The sequence below is a fragment of the Lepus europaeus genome, chromosome 18 (assembly GCF_033115175.1).
Source record: "Lepus europaeus isolate LE1 chromosome 18, mLepTim1.pri, whole genome shotgun sequence".
Taxonomy (NCBI): domain Eukaryota; kingdom Metazoa; phylum Chordata; class Mammalia; order Lagomorpha; family Leporidae; genus Lepus; species Lepus europaeus.
Window position 1 is genome coordinate 53,515,067 of NC_084844.1, and position 19,485 is coordinate 53,534,551.

At 52.4% G+C, this 19,485-nt stretch overlaps 1 protein-coding gene across 2 annotated transcripts; it reads right to left on the minus strand.

Moving 5' to 3' along the window:
• Window positions 1-406: 406 nt before the first annotated feature.
• On the minus strand, window positions 407-19,021 carry DHRS7C (dehydrogenase/reductase 7C). Of its 2 annotated transcripts, none has more exons than XM_062216835.1 (7): window positions 18,898-19,021; window positions 18,503-18,584; window positions 11,267-11,379; window positions 7,991-8,201; window positions 5,319-5,411; window positions 991-1,146; window positions 407-665 (listed from the first exon to the last, which is right to left on the minus strand). In XM_062216835.1, the coding sequence occupies exons 3-7, from the start codon at window positions 11,357-11,359 to the stop codon at window positions 457-459; spliced, it is 762 nt and encodes a 253-aa protein (XP_062072819.1). In that variant the 5' UTR covers window positions 11,360-11,379; window positions 18,503-18,584; window positions 18,898-19,021; the 3' UTR covers window positions 407-456. The 2 variants fall into 2 exon arrangements, with proteins under 2 accessions (XP_062072819.1, XP_062072818.1); XM_062216834.1 differs by having other exon boundaries at window positions 18,503-18,662.
• Between the last annotated feature and the right edge of the window lie 464 nt (window positions 19,022-19,485).

Below are 19,485 nucleotides of genomic sequence, written 5' to 3' on the forward strand. Positions count from 1 at the left end.
AATAAATAAATTTTTTTTTTTTTAAAAAAAGTCTCCATCCTTGCAGCCCGTTCACGTGCAGCGGTGTTGTCCGAGGGGACAGCCAGACCCTGCTTCTGTGATTGACAGCTGGCCAGGCAGGTCAGCCTTGTAGGAGATGAGTGTGGTTTTCTGAGTGAGCAGTGTGTCTGTGTGTGTATGTGGGTGTGCGCGCACGCGCCAGTGTGGGGATGTGACCATGACGACGCCTGCATCTCTGGTTGTCACCCTGCACAACAGAGAAGCCTCTAGAAGGGTGCCCTGGGGAGGAGGAGAGGGAGACCCTTATATATTAGAAGGCTCTCAGCGAACAGACAGGCTAGGGCTATGGCTGCGCAGGTGCAGGGGCCGGGTGGAAGGCAGGAGCGACAGCGGCTACCAGGAAAGCTTTTATTGCCATCAGAGCCAGCGCGGCGGGGCAGGGCAGGGCCCCCGCCGTCAGCCCTCTTCCGGGACATTGAGCTGCTCCTTGACCCCACAGGCCACCACGGCGAAGAAGAACTCCGGGAAGAAGGTGCGCACGTAGATGGCGGCCCTGGGGATGGGGTTGGCCATGAGCACCTCCTGCTTCTTCCGCCTCACCGTGCGCATCACCTCCTCCGCCACGTCCACGGGGTGCACGCCGTAGGTCAGCTTCCTGGAAAAGACTGGGCGGCCGGCGGGAGGCGGCGGGACGTGGGTCAGGTCCCCTCCCCTCCCCTCCCCGGATACTCCCATCTCTTTGGGCTTCTCCCTCATCTAGAACAGGAGGCCCAGTTCCCCGTCCTGACAACTGGGCAAGGCGGCTAGGAGCAGAGGAATGAATCTTAAAAAAAAAAAAAAGCCCAAATCCTGGCTCCCAAATCCCACCCACCGGAAACAGGCTCAGAGACCCACAGGCACCTGCCGCTCCCCGCCACTCATGTTTCGGGAACACCACCGCCCAGGGGCGCACCCCCACCCCACCCCCCAGCTTCTGTTCTGGAACCTCACATTTCCAGATGGAGGCCTCCCAGTTTCCGTGCCCCGGGTGGACGTGATAGGAGCGGATGAAAGTGGGGCTCACGGTGCTGACCGCCACGTCGAATTCCTCCACTTCGGCTCGGAGGCAGTCGAAGAAGCCCAGGGCTGCGTGCTTGGAGGCCGCATCTGGAAAGAGGAACGGCGGGAGGTGAGCCTGGGAGGGGTCTCGCCCTGCTCCCTGGGTGGGGAGGCCGCTGGAGACCAGAGAGCCCACCGAGCGCGGTCCTGCAAGCTCAGAGCTGCCGGTGGCCTCCAGGGTCGCACCTGTGGAAGAGGTGGCCAGAGGCAGGGCTGGGACTGACTCCAGCTCAGTCACTTGTCTGCTGTGTGAGCTTGGACAAATCACTCTCCCTCTCTGAGGCTCCGTTTTCTAATCTGGAAAATGGGGGTGAGAGCTCCCTCGCCCGGTGATTGTGAGAAGCAAATGAGAAAACAGCAAATGCCCAGCTGTTTCCCAGGAAAGCGGGGAGCCAGGGGCTTGTCCCTGGTCCTGGGCCAGCTGGGAGCCTGGGCAGGCCTACAACTCAAATCTCCCCTGTTGTCTGTCGCCTGCCCAGCCCCCCCCCCCCCCCGCCCCCTTTGCTGTGCAGAGCCTGTGTGGAGTCTCCCCGCATTCCATTCACATCATGGATTCTGTGGGTTTTGTAAACACTCATCCTGGGAGTTCCAGAAAAGGCAGTGTGGACATTCCTTGGCCCAGTTCCACTTTTCAGGGTGCCTATTGGAGGTGGAGTGGGGAGGTGGGGGTCACTGCGGCCCGTATTACCATGCCCGGATACCTGCAACCAGTCCACTGCCCCCGTCTCCCTGCCTGATGAGCCAGGCTGGCCCCCACTCCCCATGTACGCCCCTCCCTGAGGCTCCCTGATGAGGCTTGAGGAGCATGTCCCACAATGCCTGGCCCACCAGAGCCCTTTGGTTTTCATCAGGCTCCAAAAAAGGCCAGGTGGGAAACAGACAGAGGGTCTCACCACTTAAGCTCCTGCCAGCTACCACCAGACACAGGCAGATCTGCGGTGCTGGGTTCTCCTGGAGAAACTAGAAATCCTGATTTTTACTGAAATGTCCCAATATTTAAATAATTAAATGCAAAATGACTAATTAAAAAGAAATTGCCATTATGCTGGCCAAACCCCACCTAAGGGCACCTGCTTCAGCCTGTGTGCCCTCCCCCCATTCCCTGGTTTAGGCAATGGTTTCCCCTCCCCCATGGCAGATATGTTCCCAGGCCCCCAGGGATGCCTGAATCCTATTATGATTTTTTCCTATACACACATATCCATGATAAGTTTAATAAATTAGGCACAGTAAAAGATTAACAGCAAGTAATAACCTAGAGCAGTTACATCAATAAAATGCAATAAAAGATGCGCTTTCATGTTGTCACCTAGAAGAAACCTTTTCTAGCTTTTCTTCGGCATATCCACATTGCCGGCAGGACAGCTAACGTGCCATCCTTAGGTAAGTCAAGGCTTCCTTGAAAACAGGCATAGTCGGTTTCATAGCCTCGACATTTATATGGGAAACCCTGCACCCTTCAGTTCTCCAAACGCAAAGAAGCCGGAGCCCGGCTGTTGGCAGGGTGGAGACAGCATCGTTAGGATTCTTAGTCCCGGGTGCCGTGTTGAGGAGCTGCTCCCAGGAAACCAGTGCCTCTGTTCTCTGGGGGTTGGGGGCCAAAGGGCCCACGGCAGTGCTCAGACCCCACTGTGACTCCAACACCTGGCATCCCATTGCTGTTTGTTCAGTGAACAAAGGCAGAGGGCAAGGAAAGTATAAAGTCATCCAGCTCCTGAAAATAACCCGCGTGGAAAGTTTAAAATAGAGGGATGGAGGTGAGATTCCCAACTGAACTGGGGAAGAGAGAGGAGCATGGGTGATGTGGCCAGGAGTGCTGGGTGCAGGCCAAGCTCCATTCTTCCTGGGCCATGGCCAGACTGCACTTCCCAGCATCCCTTGCAGCTACACAGAACCGAACTCACTCCCACACCATCCCCAGGATGTGAGCAGAGACCACATGGGCCCCCTCTCAGGCTGAGGCTTGAGTCATTGGTCAGCCTCGCCTGTCTCCCTCCCAGCCAGAACCCAGACAAGGCGGGGGCCCCAGCTTTGACCAATGTGGAAGATAAAGTCAGAATAATGACATGACATGACCCTGGGTCCCCAGGCACCATGAGGCCCAGTGGCACCTGTTGAGCTAAGCCATTCCCATTGCCATTAGAACTTGGCAGAGGCTGGCGCTGTGGCTCACTAGGCTAATCCTTCACCTGCGGCACCAGCACCCCAGGTTCTAGTCCCGGTTGGGGTGCTGGATTCTGTCCCGGTTGCTCCTCTCCCAGTCCATCTCTCTGCTGTGGCCCGGGTGGCAGTGGAGGATGGCCCAAGTGCTTGGGCCCTGCACCCGCATGGGAGACCAGGAGAAGCACCTGGCTCCTGGCTTCGGATTGGTGCAGCGCGTTGGACGTAGTGGCCACTTGGGGGGTGAACCAATGGAAGGAAGACCTTTCTCTCTGTCTCTCTCACTGTCTAACTCTGCCTGTCCAAAAAAAAAAAAAAAAAAAAAGAACTTGGGGGGATTGACAGGATTTCTCATGCTTACGTCAGAGGTGTGTAGCACTTTAGGTTTTAACTAACTCATGCAAATCCAAAAAGAAAGAGGAAGCTGTACTGGGGTCTCTTATGGGATGAATTGTGTGTGCGTGGCCGTCATTCCTACACTGACCACCTAATTCTTGGTGCCTTAGAAGGTGACCCTGTCTGGAGATGGGGTCTTTAAAGCAGTAATTAAGTCGAAATGAGGCTATTAGGGTGAGCTCTAATCCAATCTCATAAAGATCCTAATGAGAACAGGGAATATTTCTTTTCTTCCAAAGGCAGAGTTACATAGAGAGAGGAAGAGACAGAGAGAAAGCTTCCATCTGCTGATTCACTCCCCAAATGGCCACAATGGCCAGGATTGGGCCAGGCCAAAGCCAAGAGCCAGGAGCTTCTTCTGGGTCTCCCACGTGGGTGCAGAGGCCCAAGCACCTAGTCCATCTTCTGCTGCTTTCCCAGGTGCATTATCAAGGAGCTGGATTGGAAGTGGAGCACCCGGGACCTGAACTGGCGCCCATATGGGACAAGGCTTAATCCACTGCACCACAACACCAGCCCTGAGAAAAGGGGATTTGCACACACAGAGAACAAGTGGAGACACAGCAAAAAAATGGGCCAAAGAGAGAGACCTCAGAAGAAACCAACCCTGCCAACACGTTGACCGTGGACTTCTGCCTCCAGACCTGTGAGTAAACACATCTCTATATGTAAGCCTCCCACCCCAGGAAGACTGACGCAGGGGATAGACCCATTTTTCTTCCCTTTCTTCTTCCCACCCTTCTCTCCATGAAAAATTTTCTGAGCTCCTGTTTTGCACCGTGGTCTACAAAGGAATGCAGACAAGCACGTTCCCTGCCCACCCAGAATATGATTCGAGAGAATTTTCCAGAATTTTTCCAACTGGCTCCCATGGGTGCACAGCTGGAAGTCTCCCTCCCCTGGACTTCTCCCCTCTCCTTTCCCCTTCTTCCTTCCTCAGAACATCTCCCGTCTCCTTCCGTGTCGCAGTGTGCACACATCCTTCCCTCTCCCGATTTTTCCTGTCCTTTGTGAAGGACGGGGCACTCGAGCTGGGGTTGTGCATCTGGGTTAGAAACTTGACCTTCCTTCGGGGCCAGCGCCGTGGCTCACTTGGTTAATCCTCCACCTGCGGCGCCAGCATCCCATATGGGTGCCGGGTTCTAGTCCCAGCTGCCCCTCTTCCAGTCCAGCTCTTTGCTGTGGCCCAGGAAGGCAATGGAGGATGGCCCAAGTGCTTGGGCCCCTGCACTCACACGGGAGACCAGGAAGAAGCTCCTGGCTCCTGGCTTTGGATCGGTGCAGTGCCAGCCATAGCGGCCATTTGGGGGGTGAACCAACAGAAGGAAGACCTTTCTCTCTGTCTCTAACTCTATTTGTAAAAAAAAAAAAAGAAAGAAAGAAAGAAAAGAAACACGACCTTCATCCGACCTTGGCATATTCAGCTAGTGCACGTCCTGCCCACCTGGGGGACTGAGAGCCTTGGCGGGCAAGAGGCCTTATCATTTTCGTCTCAGCCCCTCCCATGGTGACCCGCATGTCGCACAGGTGCTCGAAAGAGAGGAGCTGAAGATCTGACAGGAAGCCCAGCTGTCTCATCTCTAGACCCCCACCCCCTTCCCTGGGACCACGTACGCTGTCTCAGACACGACCAAAGCCATAGCGTTATCGTCCAGGCAACTTACAGGCTGTCCGGAACGGGATTCCAAACTTGCCCTGGATGTTGTTCACTAACACGATTTGGCCTGTTCTCCGGGAGATCATGTTGGGAAGCAGGACTGGAAAAGCCAGGACAGGAAACCACAGTTAGACACCTGAGACCAAGTCAGGCAGCAGTGCGCAGACCCTTCCCCCCAGCCCTTGCAACACATGGCTCCACCGTGTCCGTGGAGACGGGCCCGTGGCAGGGAGCCCACAGTTGCTGGTCCAGAACGCTACGCTCAAGGGGTGGGCCAGGCTCAGCTGGTGGTTTGATTTATTTTAAAATATAATGTATTGAGGCCGGCGCCGTGGCTTAACAGGCTAATCCTCCACCTTGCGGCGCCGGCACACTGGGTTCTAGTCCCGGTTGGGGCGCCGGATTCTATCCCGGTTGCCCCTCTTCCAGGCCAGCTCTCTGCTATGGCCTGGGAGTGCAGTGGAGGATGGCCCAAGTGCTTGGGCCCTGCACCTGCATGGGAGACCAGGAGAAGCACCTGGCTCCTGGCTTCGGATAAGTGAGATGCGCCGGCCGCAGCGGCCATTGGAGGGTGAACCAACGGCAAAAAGGAAGACCTTTCTCTCTGTCTCTCTCTCTCTCACTATCCACTCTGCCTGTCAAAAAAAAAAAATGTGATGTATTGAGAGGGAGGGAAGGAGAGAGAGAGGGAGAGAAAGAGAAAGAGAGAGAGAAGAGAGAGGACGTGTTCCTGTCCTGTTGTTCATTTCTAAAATACCCACAATGGCCAAGCCAAAGCTGGGAGCTGGGAACTCAGTCCTGGTCTCCCACAGGGACCCAAGTGCTTGAGAGACCACTCGAGTCAGGGTGTGCATTGGCAGGAATCTGGATTCAGGAGCTGGAGCAGGGTATTAAATCGAGGTACTCTGATGGAGGACATGTGCGTCTTTTATTTATTTATTTATTTTTTGCCGTTGGTTCACCTTCCAATGGCCACTGCGGCCAGCGCATCGTGCTGATCCAAAGCCAGGAGCCAGGCGCTTCTCCCGGTCTCCCATGCAGGTGCAGGGCCCAAGGACTTGGGCCATCCTCCACTGCACTCCTGGACCACAGCAGAGAGCTGGCCTGGAAGAGGAGCAACCGGGACAGAATCCGGTGCCCCGACTGGGACTAGAACCCGGTGTGCCGGTGCCACAAGGCGGAGGATTAGCCTGTTGAGCCACGGCGCCGGCCGGACATGCGTGTCTTAACCACTAAAATGCCTGCTCCCCTGGGTGATTTTAAATGACCACCAGTGTGCAGTAATTAAGTGGCATTGATTTTAACAGTAGGAACGGTATTTCCTTTTCAATTGCATTTCTTCAAGAAGAAAGTCACATGGGGGTTCTAGCCTTTCTTTAATGCCTTCTTTTGCTTGCATTAACAGAGGGAGGAGAGGTTGAGCATCCCCAGGCTGTGTGGAGAGCGTTTGCCTTGTATGGTTTTCAGGTTGCCTTGCATTAATTGAGAGTGAAAGGGGTTTGGAAGGTCTGTTGTTATTATACAGATTTCTTCCTAATGCAAAGGTATTAGGTAAATAGCAGTAGAGATAGGGCAAAACAGGAAAGGGCAGTGAGGACTTGACTCGCAGAATGGGGAGTTAGGTCCAGGTGCTTTCTGTGGGAGGTGGGCAGGCTGAGGCCCAGAGCTCGTGACAAGACTCAGGTCCCTCAGGCGGTGAGGGGTCTCACCAGGGGCGGGGGGAGAACGCAGGCCTAGAATTTTCCATCCCCGTAGTTGTGTTCCTCACACTGCTGCTGCCAATGAACTGACCCTGACCAAAGCTGGTGAATGACACACCTTTGCTGGCCTGCTGGTGTGGCCACGGGGAATGGGCTGGAGGAAACCGTTATCTGTGGGCACCATTTGAGATTCTATTTCATGGTCATCGGCAGCCCCAGCCTCCCTGGCGGTCCACCTGCACTTGAACTCAGCGGTGGGGAATCTCCTCCACCTGGGTGACTCCTGGGCCCCTCACATAGACCCATCTGGGAGCCACTGCTTCTCTTGTTTCTGCGAGGGGAGTTAGTGACAGAATGCTGGGTCTCTTGTAGTTTGGGGCTGAACACATTTTCTTCTTTATTCCTGAGGACAGAATCTCTACCTCTGGCTACAATTCATGGCTAAGAGATCAGCGACAAGGCTGACACAGCAAAGCACACGCCAAGGATGCAGAGCGTGGCCCACAGGTACTGAACTGAACATGAGTGAGAAGGAAGGGGTAGGGGTAGGAGAGAGGGGTTTCACTGAGAGGGAGGTTAGGCTCTACTAAGAAGGTATGAGGGCAGCTCAAAGAGTTCATGAAAAACAGAATTAAAAGGTAAGTATTTTCGTGCCCCAAAGTTTTGAAGTCCATGCCTAGTTTTTGCATAGCATGCATACCCCATGAGCTTTGGTGCATGGATTTCAGAACCGTTCTTGCACTAAAATATACTTACCTTTTACTTCCAGTTTTCCATGAACTTGTTTGCAACCCCTTTTCCTTGATCAGCATTCACAGGGAGAACATTGAAAGTTTTTACCAAATAAGCAGGGATTTTTTTTTTCTCCTGAGGGGGTAGGGAGTCCCATTTGGAAGCGGATGACTGCCTGGCTAGTTGTTACAACCCTCCCAAGCTTCCCAGGTCCCAGAAATCCAAGGAAACATCAAACTCACACGACCTTTGGTCAATGTGATGGGTCCAAAGTAATTGGCATCCATGATCTTTTTGTCGAGTTCCAGAGAAATCTTGTGGGCAGGCCCCTTCACCTTCATGCTGGCATTGTTGATAAGGATATCCACGCAGCCGTAGCAATCCAGGACTTCCTTGGCCACATCCTGGACACAGCTGATGTCTGAGAAGTCCAGTAGGACCAGCTTAGGCGTGAATGTCTGCAGATGCAACAGGAGAGCATCAGTGCATGTGTGAGACCCTCTCCTCCCACCACCAACACCCCGCCCAGGAGACCTTGGACAGCCTCAGTCTAAGAGCCGCTTGTTTGGAAATTCAAGGCTCATGGAATGGCCGTGAAATACGTAGATAAATAAAATGGGAGGAAGAAGCAGGAGTGACTCTGAGACTAAGGTGATTGATAGAGAAGCCATTCTTGGGAACCAAGGCAGTAACAACAGCAATCAACCTGAATATGAGCGAGCGGGCAGTGATAAGCCTGAACTTCCGGGAAAGATGTAGCCTTTGGATGTGGTGCACTGAGTCCACTGGTGATGTCATTACTCCGGGAACTGCTTTCCAGACTGGCTTCCAACCACCGGAAAACCCATCTCCGTGCTCAGTAGCCACCTTGTGCTTTTTTTTTTTTTTTTTTTTTTTTGACAGGCAGAGTGGATAGTGAGAGAGAGACAGAGAGAAAGGTCTTCCTTTTTGCCATTGGTTCAACCTCCAATGGCCGCCGCGGCTGGTGCACCGCGCTGATCTGAAGCCAGGAGCCAGGTGCTTCTCCTGGTCTCCAATGCAGGTGCAGGGCCCAAGGACTTGGGCCATCCTCCACTGCTTTCCCGGGCTATAGCAGAGAGCTGGCCTGGAAGAGGGGCAACCGGGATAGAATCTGGCACCCCGACCGGGACTAGAACCCGGTGTGCCGGCGCCGCAAGGCGGAGGATTAGCCTGTTGAGCCACGGCACCGGCTCACCTTGCGCTTTTGACACAAATCACACTCTTGGCGTTTTAGGTGTGTTCAGCCCTAAGACTTGATTGGTCTGGAAATGAGGGGCAGATGGGAAAATCGCTGAGACCCTGGGGTAAGTGCAGTCCCAGCGTCTCAGCAACATGCCCTTGCAGAGAAAGTCCCCTGGTCTCCCGTGTGGGTGCAGAGCCCAAGGACTTGGGCCATCCTCCACTGCCCTCCTGGGCCACAGCAGAGAGCTGGCCTGGAAGAGGGGCAACCGGGACAGAATCCAGCGCCCCAACCGGGACTAGAACCCGGTGTGCTGGCGCCACAGGTGGAGGATTAGCCTATTGAGCCGCGGCGCTGTCCCTGTTTTCAAACACGAAATCTAAACTCAAGGGTCAAGATTTTATTTTTTTAAGATTTTATTTATTTATTCGATAGGTAGAGCTACAGACAAGAGAGAGGGAAACACAGAGAGAAAGGTCTTCTATCCACTGGTTCATTCCCCAAATGGCTGTAATAGCCAGGGCTGGGCCAGGCCAAAGCCAGGAGCCAGGAGCTTCTTCTGGGTCTCCCATGTGGGTGCAGGTACCCAAGCACCTGGGCCATCCTCCACTGCTTTCCCAGGCCACAGCAGAGAGCTGGACTGGAAGAGGAGCAGCCAGGATGTGAACCAGTGCCCATATGGAATTGGGTGCCACAGGCAGAGACTTAGCCTACAATGCCACAGCGCTGGCCCCAAGGGTCAAGATTTTTTTTTTTAAAAAAGAAGCCCTAAAGTGAGCTCTGAAAATGCCTTGACAACATGAGCTACACTGAAATAAGTGTTTATTTCTGGATTGTTCGGTAGCAAGGTAGACTTTAGCCTGTGCATGTAAGAGGGGCCAAAGAACATGGGAATATTTGTGCATTTGAATGAGAGAGGAAATGTAGACACCTGCCCTGGGTGTAGAGGGCTGTCAGGTGCTATAATGCTGCACCCACAGTGCCCTGGTAGGAATTTCAGACAAGCTCTCTACCCAGTAATATCCTGGGGAGGAGGAAGGGGAGGGGTGAGAAACGGGAAGCCCATACCTATATCCATAAAAACTCCAGTCTGGGGGCCAGCGCTGTGGCATAGTGGGTTAAGCCACCACCTGCAGTGCCAGCATCCCATATGGGTGCCGGTTTGAGACCCGCTGCTCCACTTCCCATCCAGCTCCATGCTAATGTGCCTGGGAAAGCAGCAGAAGACGGCCCTGCAACCACATGGGAGACCCAGAAGAAGCTCCTGGCTCCTGGCTTTGGCCTGGCCAACCCTGGCTGTTGCAGCCATTTGGGGAGTGAACCAGCAGATGGAACATCTCTCTCTCTCTCTCTTTCTTTCCCCTCACCCCCACCATAACTCCACCTTTCAAATAAATAAAATAAATCTTAAAAAAAAAACAACCTCCAGTCTGAATACAGGCTGAGTTGAATACAGGCTGGGTTTTCAGTCCTTTCCTGAGGTGCCTGCCTGGTCTGTCAGGAGCATTCTCTTCATTACACTTTGCTACCTCCCTGAATCACCACTCTCTCTTGAGCAAAGGCAAGCATCTCTTAGCAACTGTCTCCCATCATAGGATGACGGCTTGGTAGGGTGGGGGGCATTTCATTTGCCTGTTTTTTTTTTTAAAGATGTTATTTATTTGAGAGGTAGAGTGCAGATAGAGAGAGGGAGAGAGAGAGAGAGAGAGGTTTTCCATTCGCTGGTTCACTCCCCAAGTGGCCACAATGGCCAAAGTTGAGCCGATCCGAAGCCAGGAGCCAGGAGCTTCTTCCTTGTCTTCCATGTGGGTGCAGGGGCCCAAGGACTTGAGCCATATTCTACTGCTTTCCCAGGCTGGATCAGAAGTGGAGCAGCCAGGACTCGAACCAGCGCCCATAGGGATGCTGGCACCACAGGCAGAGACTTAGCCTACTATGCCAGAGTGCTGGCCCCTGCCTGATTTCTTTGAAGCAGATATCATTCGAAATTTCTTTTTTTTTTTTTTTTTAAAGAGCCATCAGTGTGTAATTACAACCCACACCTCTGGTAGTCCCTGTTTTCTTGGTCCTTGTTGATCCTGCATAGAATCAGGGCAAAGGTCAGTGGCCAGAGGACACATTTTTGGCACGGTGAGTGCTCAAAGCGAGTCAACCCCTTATGACTGGCAGTCAAGGTCAGTGCGACCATCGCTTCACATCGCTTCACATCGCCCCAGATCAATCGCCACATTTCCTCCACTTTGCCTACAAGGAGCTCCTTCACAATGCATGGAGGCTAAGGGTGCCCAGGAGCCACCAGCGCCATCTGCTGGAAGACCTTACCTTGCTGGGGTCCGCCACGCTGATCAAGGCATCGTACAGGTTCTCCAGCCTCTCCCAGTTCTTCCCACACAGCACCAGTCTCGCCCCACCCATGTGGAATACTCGGGCACATTCTGTGAGAAGGGAGAAGGAGGAAGGGTAGGGCGCACTGTGTGGATGGAGCAGGAAGGAGGAAGGGCAGGGCGCACTCTGTGGACGCAGCCACTGATGTGAGCCCTCCCCCCATTTTATGAACTCAGGAACTCAAAACGCCAGCACCATGAGGTCTTTCACCCAACTCCCTTTTCAGGCTAGACTTTTTTGTCACTTCCAGCCCGAGGTGGGTCGCTTCCTGTGCAGGGGAGCTCACAGCAGTTGGAGTAGCGCTTCCCTTGCTATATGGTGCTCATACTAAACAGAACAATGACCCTGTCCCCCTAGCCTTTATGACCCAGCCTTAAAGATATCTCAATCTAAAGAGATTTTCCAGACCAAATGCCATCCATCACCTCTGTATTTTCTCTGTGGATCAGGGCCTTTTTATTTAAAATTTTTTTTTTTTTGGACAGGCAGAGTGGATAGTGAGAGAGAGAGACAGAGAGAAAGGTCTTCCTTTTTGCCGTCGGTTCAACCTCCAATGGCCACCGTGGCCGGCGCATCGTGCTGATACGAAGCTAGGAGCCAGGTGCTTCTCCTGGTCTCCCATGCGGGTGCAGGGCCCAAGGACTTGGGCCATCCTCCACTACCTTCCCGGGCCATAGCAGAGAGCTGGCCTGGAAGAGGGGCAACCGGGATAGAATCCGGCGCCCCAACCGGGACTAGAACCCGGTGTGCCGGTGCCGCAAGGCGGAGGATTAGCCTGTTAAGCCACAGCGCCGGCCAGGGCCTTTTTATTTAAAAAAAAATTTTTTTTTTAAAAGGCAGTCTGCTTTCTAATTAATTTTACTCTGGACCAATTCCTGATTCAAATCACCAATATGGGACTTTCTCAACTGGGTAAGAGTTTGTAGACACACGGCATTCCTGGGTAGCAGTCATTCTGACACTCAAAAACAACCAAAGCTCACACGTTTGGAGAGTTTCCGTGTTCCAGGAGCTATTGGAAGAGACCTGTGTGTCTGAGTTCATTTATTTCTCATCATAAGCTGGGAGGTGGTGTCAGGCTCCCTAGCAGCGACATCTGAGATGGGGATCGGGTGGTGAGGATTCATCCCGGGGGTGCTGCCCAGAGATCATCGGTCATGGAGTGAGGATGCGGCACAGGTGCTGGGCAGGGAAGTGCCCGCAGGTAAAGTCTAGTCTAGGCCACTCTGGAGGCAGAGGACTGGCGTTTTGCACACCTGAGTGAACCAGGTGGGGCTGAGTGCAGGGGTCCTGGGTCCCCATTGGCAGAGGATAAGTCCCTGGGGAAAAGGACTTCTGCGATCCATCAGCAGCTGACACTCACTCGCCTGAAGAGTGGATGACGTGGCCCTGCTCAGGGATCTGGGGGAGGCACCAATGGCCCAACCCAGCCAGACCTACTGGGGACACTGAGGGATAAGCTGGCAGTGTGACTGCCCATGGAGGGTGAGTCTTGTACTTGGAGTGGCTCCAAGTCACCTTGTAGTTGTGTGATTTTCTCCTGCAGGGCTCAGCGGCCTGATGCTGACGGAACAAAGAAGGCCAATGGGGCCGCTGGCTCGGGTTTCATAGGACAGCAATGTGGGCAGGGGAATGGTGGTATTGGAGAGAGAGCCACTGAATGGGCTGGACTGTGAAGTCTAAGCCAGATCTGAGCAGGAGCAAAGGAAGAAAGGGCCAACACAGGAGACAGGTAGAGAGCCAGGGATGAGCAGTCTCAGGTGTGTGCTGAGAATGGCTGTAGCAGGTGCACCTGAGAGAGCTGGGAGCTGGAAAGCTGTGGTCATGTGGCAGACACCACTACCAGGAAGCAACCGTGTTAGCAAAGCCACCTCGAGTTGTTAGGAACCATGGAGAGTGGAAGAGTCCCCTCAGTGTAGGTGTCTTCATGGGAAAGAGGCTGGCTGTGAAGTCTCTGGATGGCAAAATTCAATACTGATGTCAATTCGTCCCCAAGTCAACTGGGTGCAGTAAATCCCAATCCCAATGTGTCTTGGGAAATGACGGGGAGATTCTAAACTTTATGTGGAAGAATTTATACCCTTGAATTGAAATAATAAATATGGAGAAAGTCAAAGAACATTTCAAGAGTCAGTGATTAAAATGTACTATACTGGGGCCGGTGCTGTGGTGTAGTGGGTAAAGCCGCCGCCTGCAGTGCTGGCATCTCATATGGGCACCGGTCAGAGTCCTGACTGCTCCACTTCTGATCCAGCTCTCTGCTATGGCCTGGGAAAGCAGTGGAAGATGGACCCCCTGCACCTGCATGGGAGACCCGGAAGAACCTCCTGGCTCCTGGCTCCTGGCTTCGGATCTGCCCAGCTCCTGCTGTTGCGGTCATTTCGGGAATGAACCACTGGGTGGAAGATCTCTCTCTCTGTCTCTCTCTCTCTGTCTCTCTCTCTCTGTCTCTTCCTCTCTGTAACTCTACCTTTCAAATAAATAAATAAATAAATAAATATTTTTGAAAAGTGTACTATAAAGCTATATAAATTAAAGTGGAGTGTTAGCAGTTCAACTACAGATAGAAATATTGGTGAAAATAAAGCGAGGCATTGAAAAGAATTTAGTCTGTGAATCAATGGGAAAAGATATTTTTAAAGATTGCCATTTGGATGCCTATTTGGAAAGGGAAGAAGCAAGATGCCTTACATCAAAATGCACCAAACAGTTAATTGTGGGAGTGGAGCCATAAAAGAGCCAGAAGAAAGAGAGGTGAAGGCTGCATATTTCTTGCAGTAGAGAAAGGTCTGAACATGCCTTGAAGGGAGAAATCATGACAAAAACAATTCGTAGAGTTTACCCTTAAAAACATTCTTTTATCAAAAAAAAAAAAAAACCCTACATACATAAATGAAGGACAAGATAAACTGAAAAATAGTATTTATAACTCCTTGGTCAGAAAAAGATTAATTTGCTTCATAGGCAAAGAATTCTTAACATATCAATTAGGAAAAAAGATAAAGACCCTAATGTAGACGTTGGCTAAGGCAGTCGGCATTGTGGTGGGTTAGGCTGCCACATGTGACACTGGCATCCCATTTCTTTTTTTTTTAATATTTATTTATTTGAAAGACAGAGTTATAGAGAGGCAGAGCAGAGAGACCTTCCATCTGCTGGTTCACTCCCCAAATGGCCACAACGGCCGGAGCTGCGCCGATCCAAAGCCAGGAGCCAGGTGCTTCCTCCAGGTCTCCCATGCAGGTGCAGAAGCCCTTGGGCCATCCTCCACTGCTTTCCCAGGCCATAGCAGAGAGCTGGATTGGCAGTGGAGCAGCCAGGACTTGAATCAGTGCCCATATGGGATGCCGGCACTGCAGGCAGCAGCTTTACCTGCTACCCTACAGCGCTGGCCCCCAAATAAATGCATTTTAAAAATTAAAAAAAAATGGAAAACAAGTTTGCACACATTCACTGCTGGTGGCAGGAAAGTTGCTGCTCTTTTGGAGGAAGACCTTGACAGTGTCCTTAAAAGTGAGGACTTCAGCGGGCGCTGTGGCTCACTAGGCTAATCCTCCGCCTTGCGGCGCCGGCACACCGGCTTCTAGTCCCGGTCGGGGCACCGATCCTGTCCCGGTTGCCCCCCTTCCAGGCCAGCTCTCTGCTGTGGCCAGGGAGTGCAGTGGAGGATGGCCCAAGTCCTTGGGCGTTGCACCCCATGGGAGACCAGGAGAAGCACCTGGCTCCTGCCATCCGATCAGCGCGGTGTGCCGGCTGCAGCGCGCCTACCGCGGCCGCCATTGGAGGGTGAACCAACAGCAAAAAGGAAGACCTTTCTCTCTGTCTCTCTCTCACTGTCCACTCTGCCTGTCAAAAAAAAAAAAAAAGTGAGGACTTCGACTCAGCAGTTTCATTTATGGGCACGTATTATTATATTTTAAAAATGTATTTATTTGGAAGGAAGAATCTCACACACACACAGAAAGAGAGAGAGAGAGATTGAGATTGAGATCTTCTGACTCATTCCCCAAATGCCCGCGACAGCTGGATCTGGGCTAGATTGAAGCTGGGGACCAGAGACTCCAGCAGGGTCTCCCCTGTGGATGCCAGGGACCCAGCTACTTGAGCCATCATCGGGGTGAACATTAGCAGGAAGCTGGAATGGAAGTGGAGCCAGAACTCTGACTCCCGGCCCTATACTGTGAGCTGCAGGCATCTGAAGCAGAGCTTAACCGCTGTGCCACATCATCCGCCCTCTCCTTCCGTAGTTCATCAAACCTGGGATGCTGCTGGTCATTGATCAGCTTGCCTTCAGCCACGTGTGTATCATAGACGAGCTGGAGCACAGGCAGAGCTGGTACTCATTGCATTGCTGCAGCACAGTGGCTACAAGATGGCATAACCCCCGCGTGCGGGCGATGCTTAGACGTCCTGCTCTTTGTCTGTCTGTCTTGTTGGTTTCTCCCCTGAACAACGTGGCCCTGGCTCCTTGCTGCTGTCCGGGTGTCTCACCCGTGCTCCACGGTGCCAGGGCTGTGCTGTGCACTGTGCATCGCCCAGATCACCCGCTTGGTGCCCTACCTTTTCCCTTGCCTTGGACTTGGGAAATGGAGCAGTTCAGACCCAGAGTCACTGCCGTCAGCAGCAAGGGGAGGCGAGGCATTCATCTAAGGTCACACACGCCCGGCTTCTCAAGTTACTTCTAAATACTTGGACTTGGACTTTATTTTTTTCCTGCTTTGCATTTCTGTCCAGGGTGGGTCAATGAGATACAATTAAAGAGAATACTACCACACACCAGGCCACCTTCCTCTGGGAATGCCATTTTGCTCCTGAGATGTAGGGCAGTATTTCTAAAGGTTCATGGAAAAATGGAACTCAAAGTTACTAGTGCAAAAAATTCAAATCCATAGATAGATTTTCCCATAATATGCATTAACGTGAACTTTTTCTACAAACTTTTCTACACATTTTATGAATGTTCTCCATATGCATGGATTTCTCATTTTTTCTACCAGAATAAACTTACCCTCTAATTCCCTTGAGAGTTTTGAAATACACTCATATTCCTGATTTGTACGATGTGGGCAGAACAGAACGAGATTTTAAAAAGTAAACGAGGCCAGTAAAGCCAACATATATGTTTTGGCAATACATAGAACAGCAGTTCTACCCAGTAAGACAAAAACCTGGCCAAGATATAGAAGAATGCAGAAACTCCCTCAGTCAACAGGAACTAAGACCTTGGTGGGACCCTCTACCCGTCAAGAGCAGACACACCATCATATCAACCACCCACAGATCTTGTACCAAGAGAAACCATATCCCAGGCCATGAAACCTCCACAAAGTTTACTTGGGTGCCAACATGTTGAAGTTCATGTGCACAAGGGGCTTCCTAAACACAGCAGCGCATGGTGTGAAAAAAAAACAAACTACGCCTGGATTTAAAATATTTGTTTTTGCACCAGAATAAACTTACATTTTAAATTCTCTTTTCTGCAAACTCTTGGAAGTGCGTGCATATATGAGAACATGCCTCTCCACATGAATGCATTTCCTGAGCAAAGAGCCACTTTGACAGGTGATTTATTAAACAGCTGTGGTCCAAATTTGCTACATGCCAAGCTCCGAGCTAGGTGCTGGGGCCTCTGGGGTCAACAGCACACATCCTGTGCTCTGGGAAGCCCATATGGAATGAACCAACGGAGAAGCGCACAGACACGGTGTAGGGTGAGAAATGTGCCATTGACGGTGTGGGTATATGATGGCAGGCAAGAGGCCCCTCCCTCAGGGGCTGCCCCAGAGGGAAGAGCAAGGAGGCTGGCAAGCAGGGCTACAGGGTGGTGGCCGTATCCGGGGAGGCGCTGTTGGCAGGTGCTGGGCAAGCAGGTTCTATTTGGAGAGCAGGATTTTCCCAAAGACTTCGACCCTGCGTGGCCTTGGGTGGGACATCCCTCCTCCAACTTCCCTGGGCAACCCTCTTGCCTTATGTGTGTGTTCTGAATGGCAGATGTATGTGCTCTGGAGAAGCTGGAGCTGGAGTTCGGGGCCCCCTGTTTCTTTGGAGTGTCAGATGCAGTGATGTGGGGTATCCTCACACACCCTCCACCCCCTCCCCCACAAAGAACCTAGCCCGCCTGCTTTAGGCCTTGTTTCTTCTCTTCTCTGGCACTGTGGGCCCAGGTTGTCACTCACATTACCTAATCCATCCCCAAAACCTGCAGATTGGGCTACCTTTGGGGAGCCCAGGAGAAGGGGCCACAAGCAAGCTCCGTGGGAATTCTCAAGAGAGGCAGTTACAAATGGACAGTGGTGGCGCCATGGAAGGAAGTGCCGAACCCCCAGAGGGACCCTTTAGAAGGGACAATTTTCAGGTCATAGTGGATTCAGTGGACACTTGAGTAACTAATAAATAAATGCTTGGCTGTGTGGCTTCTAAGCTTTGATGAAAAATAACAAAAACAACAGCAAAAATTACCTCCAAACTATGGAACATAAAAGTCTGCAGAACCATCTTTGGGAATGGCAGAGTTGAAATCTTACAGACCTAAGGAGATGGACTATTCCGTCCATCACAGATGCCACCCGAGATGCAACGTCTGAGACCATCTAACTCAGGAGTTGCAAGGCCAAGAGAGGGTTATGGGTCAAAGAATCAGGCCACGTGTGCTCACCGAGGGACGAGTGGGGTGAGTGGGCACGCTCTCCCTAAATGTGCCCAGTGTTAGCATCACGGACGCTCCACTGGTGCTCCCAGCAGCTCCTGGGGCTGGCCTAAGTGCCGCCCATCTGTGAATTCACTCATTGCTCCTAGCAGCGTTAGGGGTTGAAGGAGAAATCCCAGACAGAGAAGCAAGGAAGCACCTAGCAAGTGAAGTGCTGGCGCGGCGAATGGAGAGCAGCCCTTGAGTCTGGGCTCACAACCAGCCGAGGGCTTTGCGTTCCAACGCTCCTGGAAACCCCGCAGAGCACATTTGGCTCTTGGACTTTCAATCTGCTCCCCCAGGTACTGCAGCCCTCTCGTTCATCAGACAAGCAAGTGGAGCCTCCCGAGGAGAAGAGACGTGCTGGTTAGTGATAGACGCCAGGCGAGAACACAGGAGCAACCCCTCTGGGCTAGCCCACACGCCACCCTGTCACCGCTGGCCCCTTGGGACCGCAGTGGGCACACGTGAGAGCAAAGCCGGCTTACCCTTGCCCAGTCCCGAGAGGGCATCGGTGATCACCACCACTTTGTTCTGCACGACAGACTTTGACCACAGCCTGGACACCTCCTGGTAAATGAAGAGGAGGCCGCTGATTCCCAGGAGCAGCAGGGGCAGCACAAGGACAGCCATGACCCCCATCTTGTTCTGGGGAGAAGACAGGGCGAAGAGGATTTGGCTTTGCAAAGAGACCCCGATGGGGACACCTAAGGCAGGTGCGGGGGAAGCCCAGGGCTGCAGGAGCCACTCCAAGCCGGGAGCCTCTTCTACGGGGAGCTGGGCTCTGTGCAAACTCTGGGGGGAGGGAAGAGAGCTGCTTCCCAGTGGATCTCCCAGTGAGCATGCGAATTCCCCAAAGTGCAACAAATAGGAAGTTACTCACGGTATCTCTGAAAGCAAGCAAGCAAGCAAACCAAATCCAGGGGCCTGCCCTCCCCAAAGGCTAATTACAAATTTAATTCAAATGGGTCTGCATTTTGTGGAAGGAAACCCATGTGCTAAGGCCACTTGCTTGGGCCCTAATGGTTATTTATAGCTCTCAGTGGCACTAAGAAGCTTTTCAGAGTAAATATAGTGTCTATGCTGATACTCAGGGACACATGCTGACTGGGTCTGGTTTCACAGCTCTTGCCAGGGTTTCGAAAGCTCTCCCGGCTTGCTGGCTTATTAGTGGATTTCTCTGCAGCTGCGGGCTGAGCATTCGGGATCAGGACCTAGGATTTTTCAGCACAACCATCCCTGCCCTCGCTTCCTGTAAAATTCTTGCCATGGAGCTTCCCGGTTGACCAGATGGACGAGGCACATAGAAAAACTGGGAGACGGAGTGGAACCTGTTGTAGAATGAGCCCCGCGAAGGTGTGGCCTGAAATACGGGGAAGAGCACTGTTTGGGGAGTGTTTCTCACTTCTCTGAGCCTTGGCTGCTTCATCTGTCCAACAGGGGTAACTGTTTTCAAGGTACTGCAAACCGT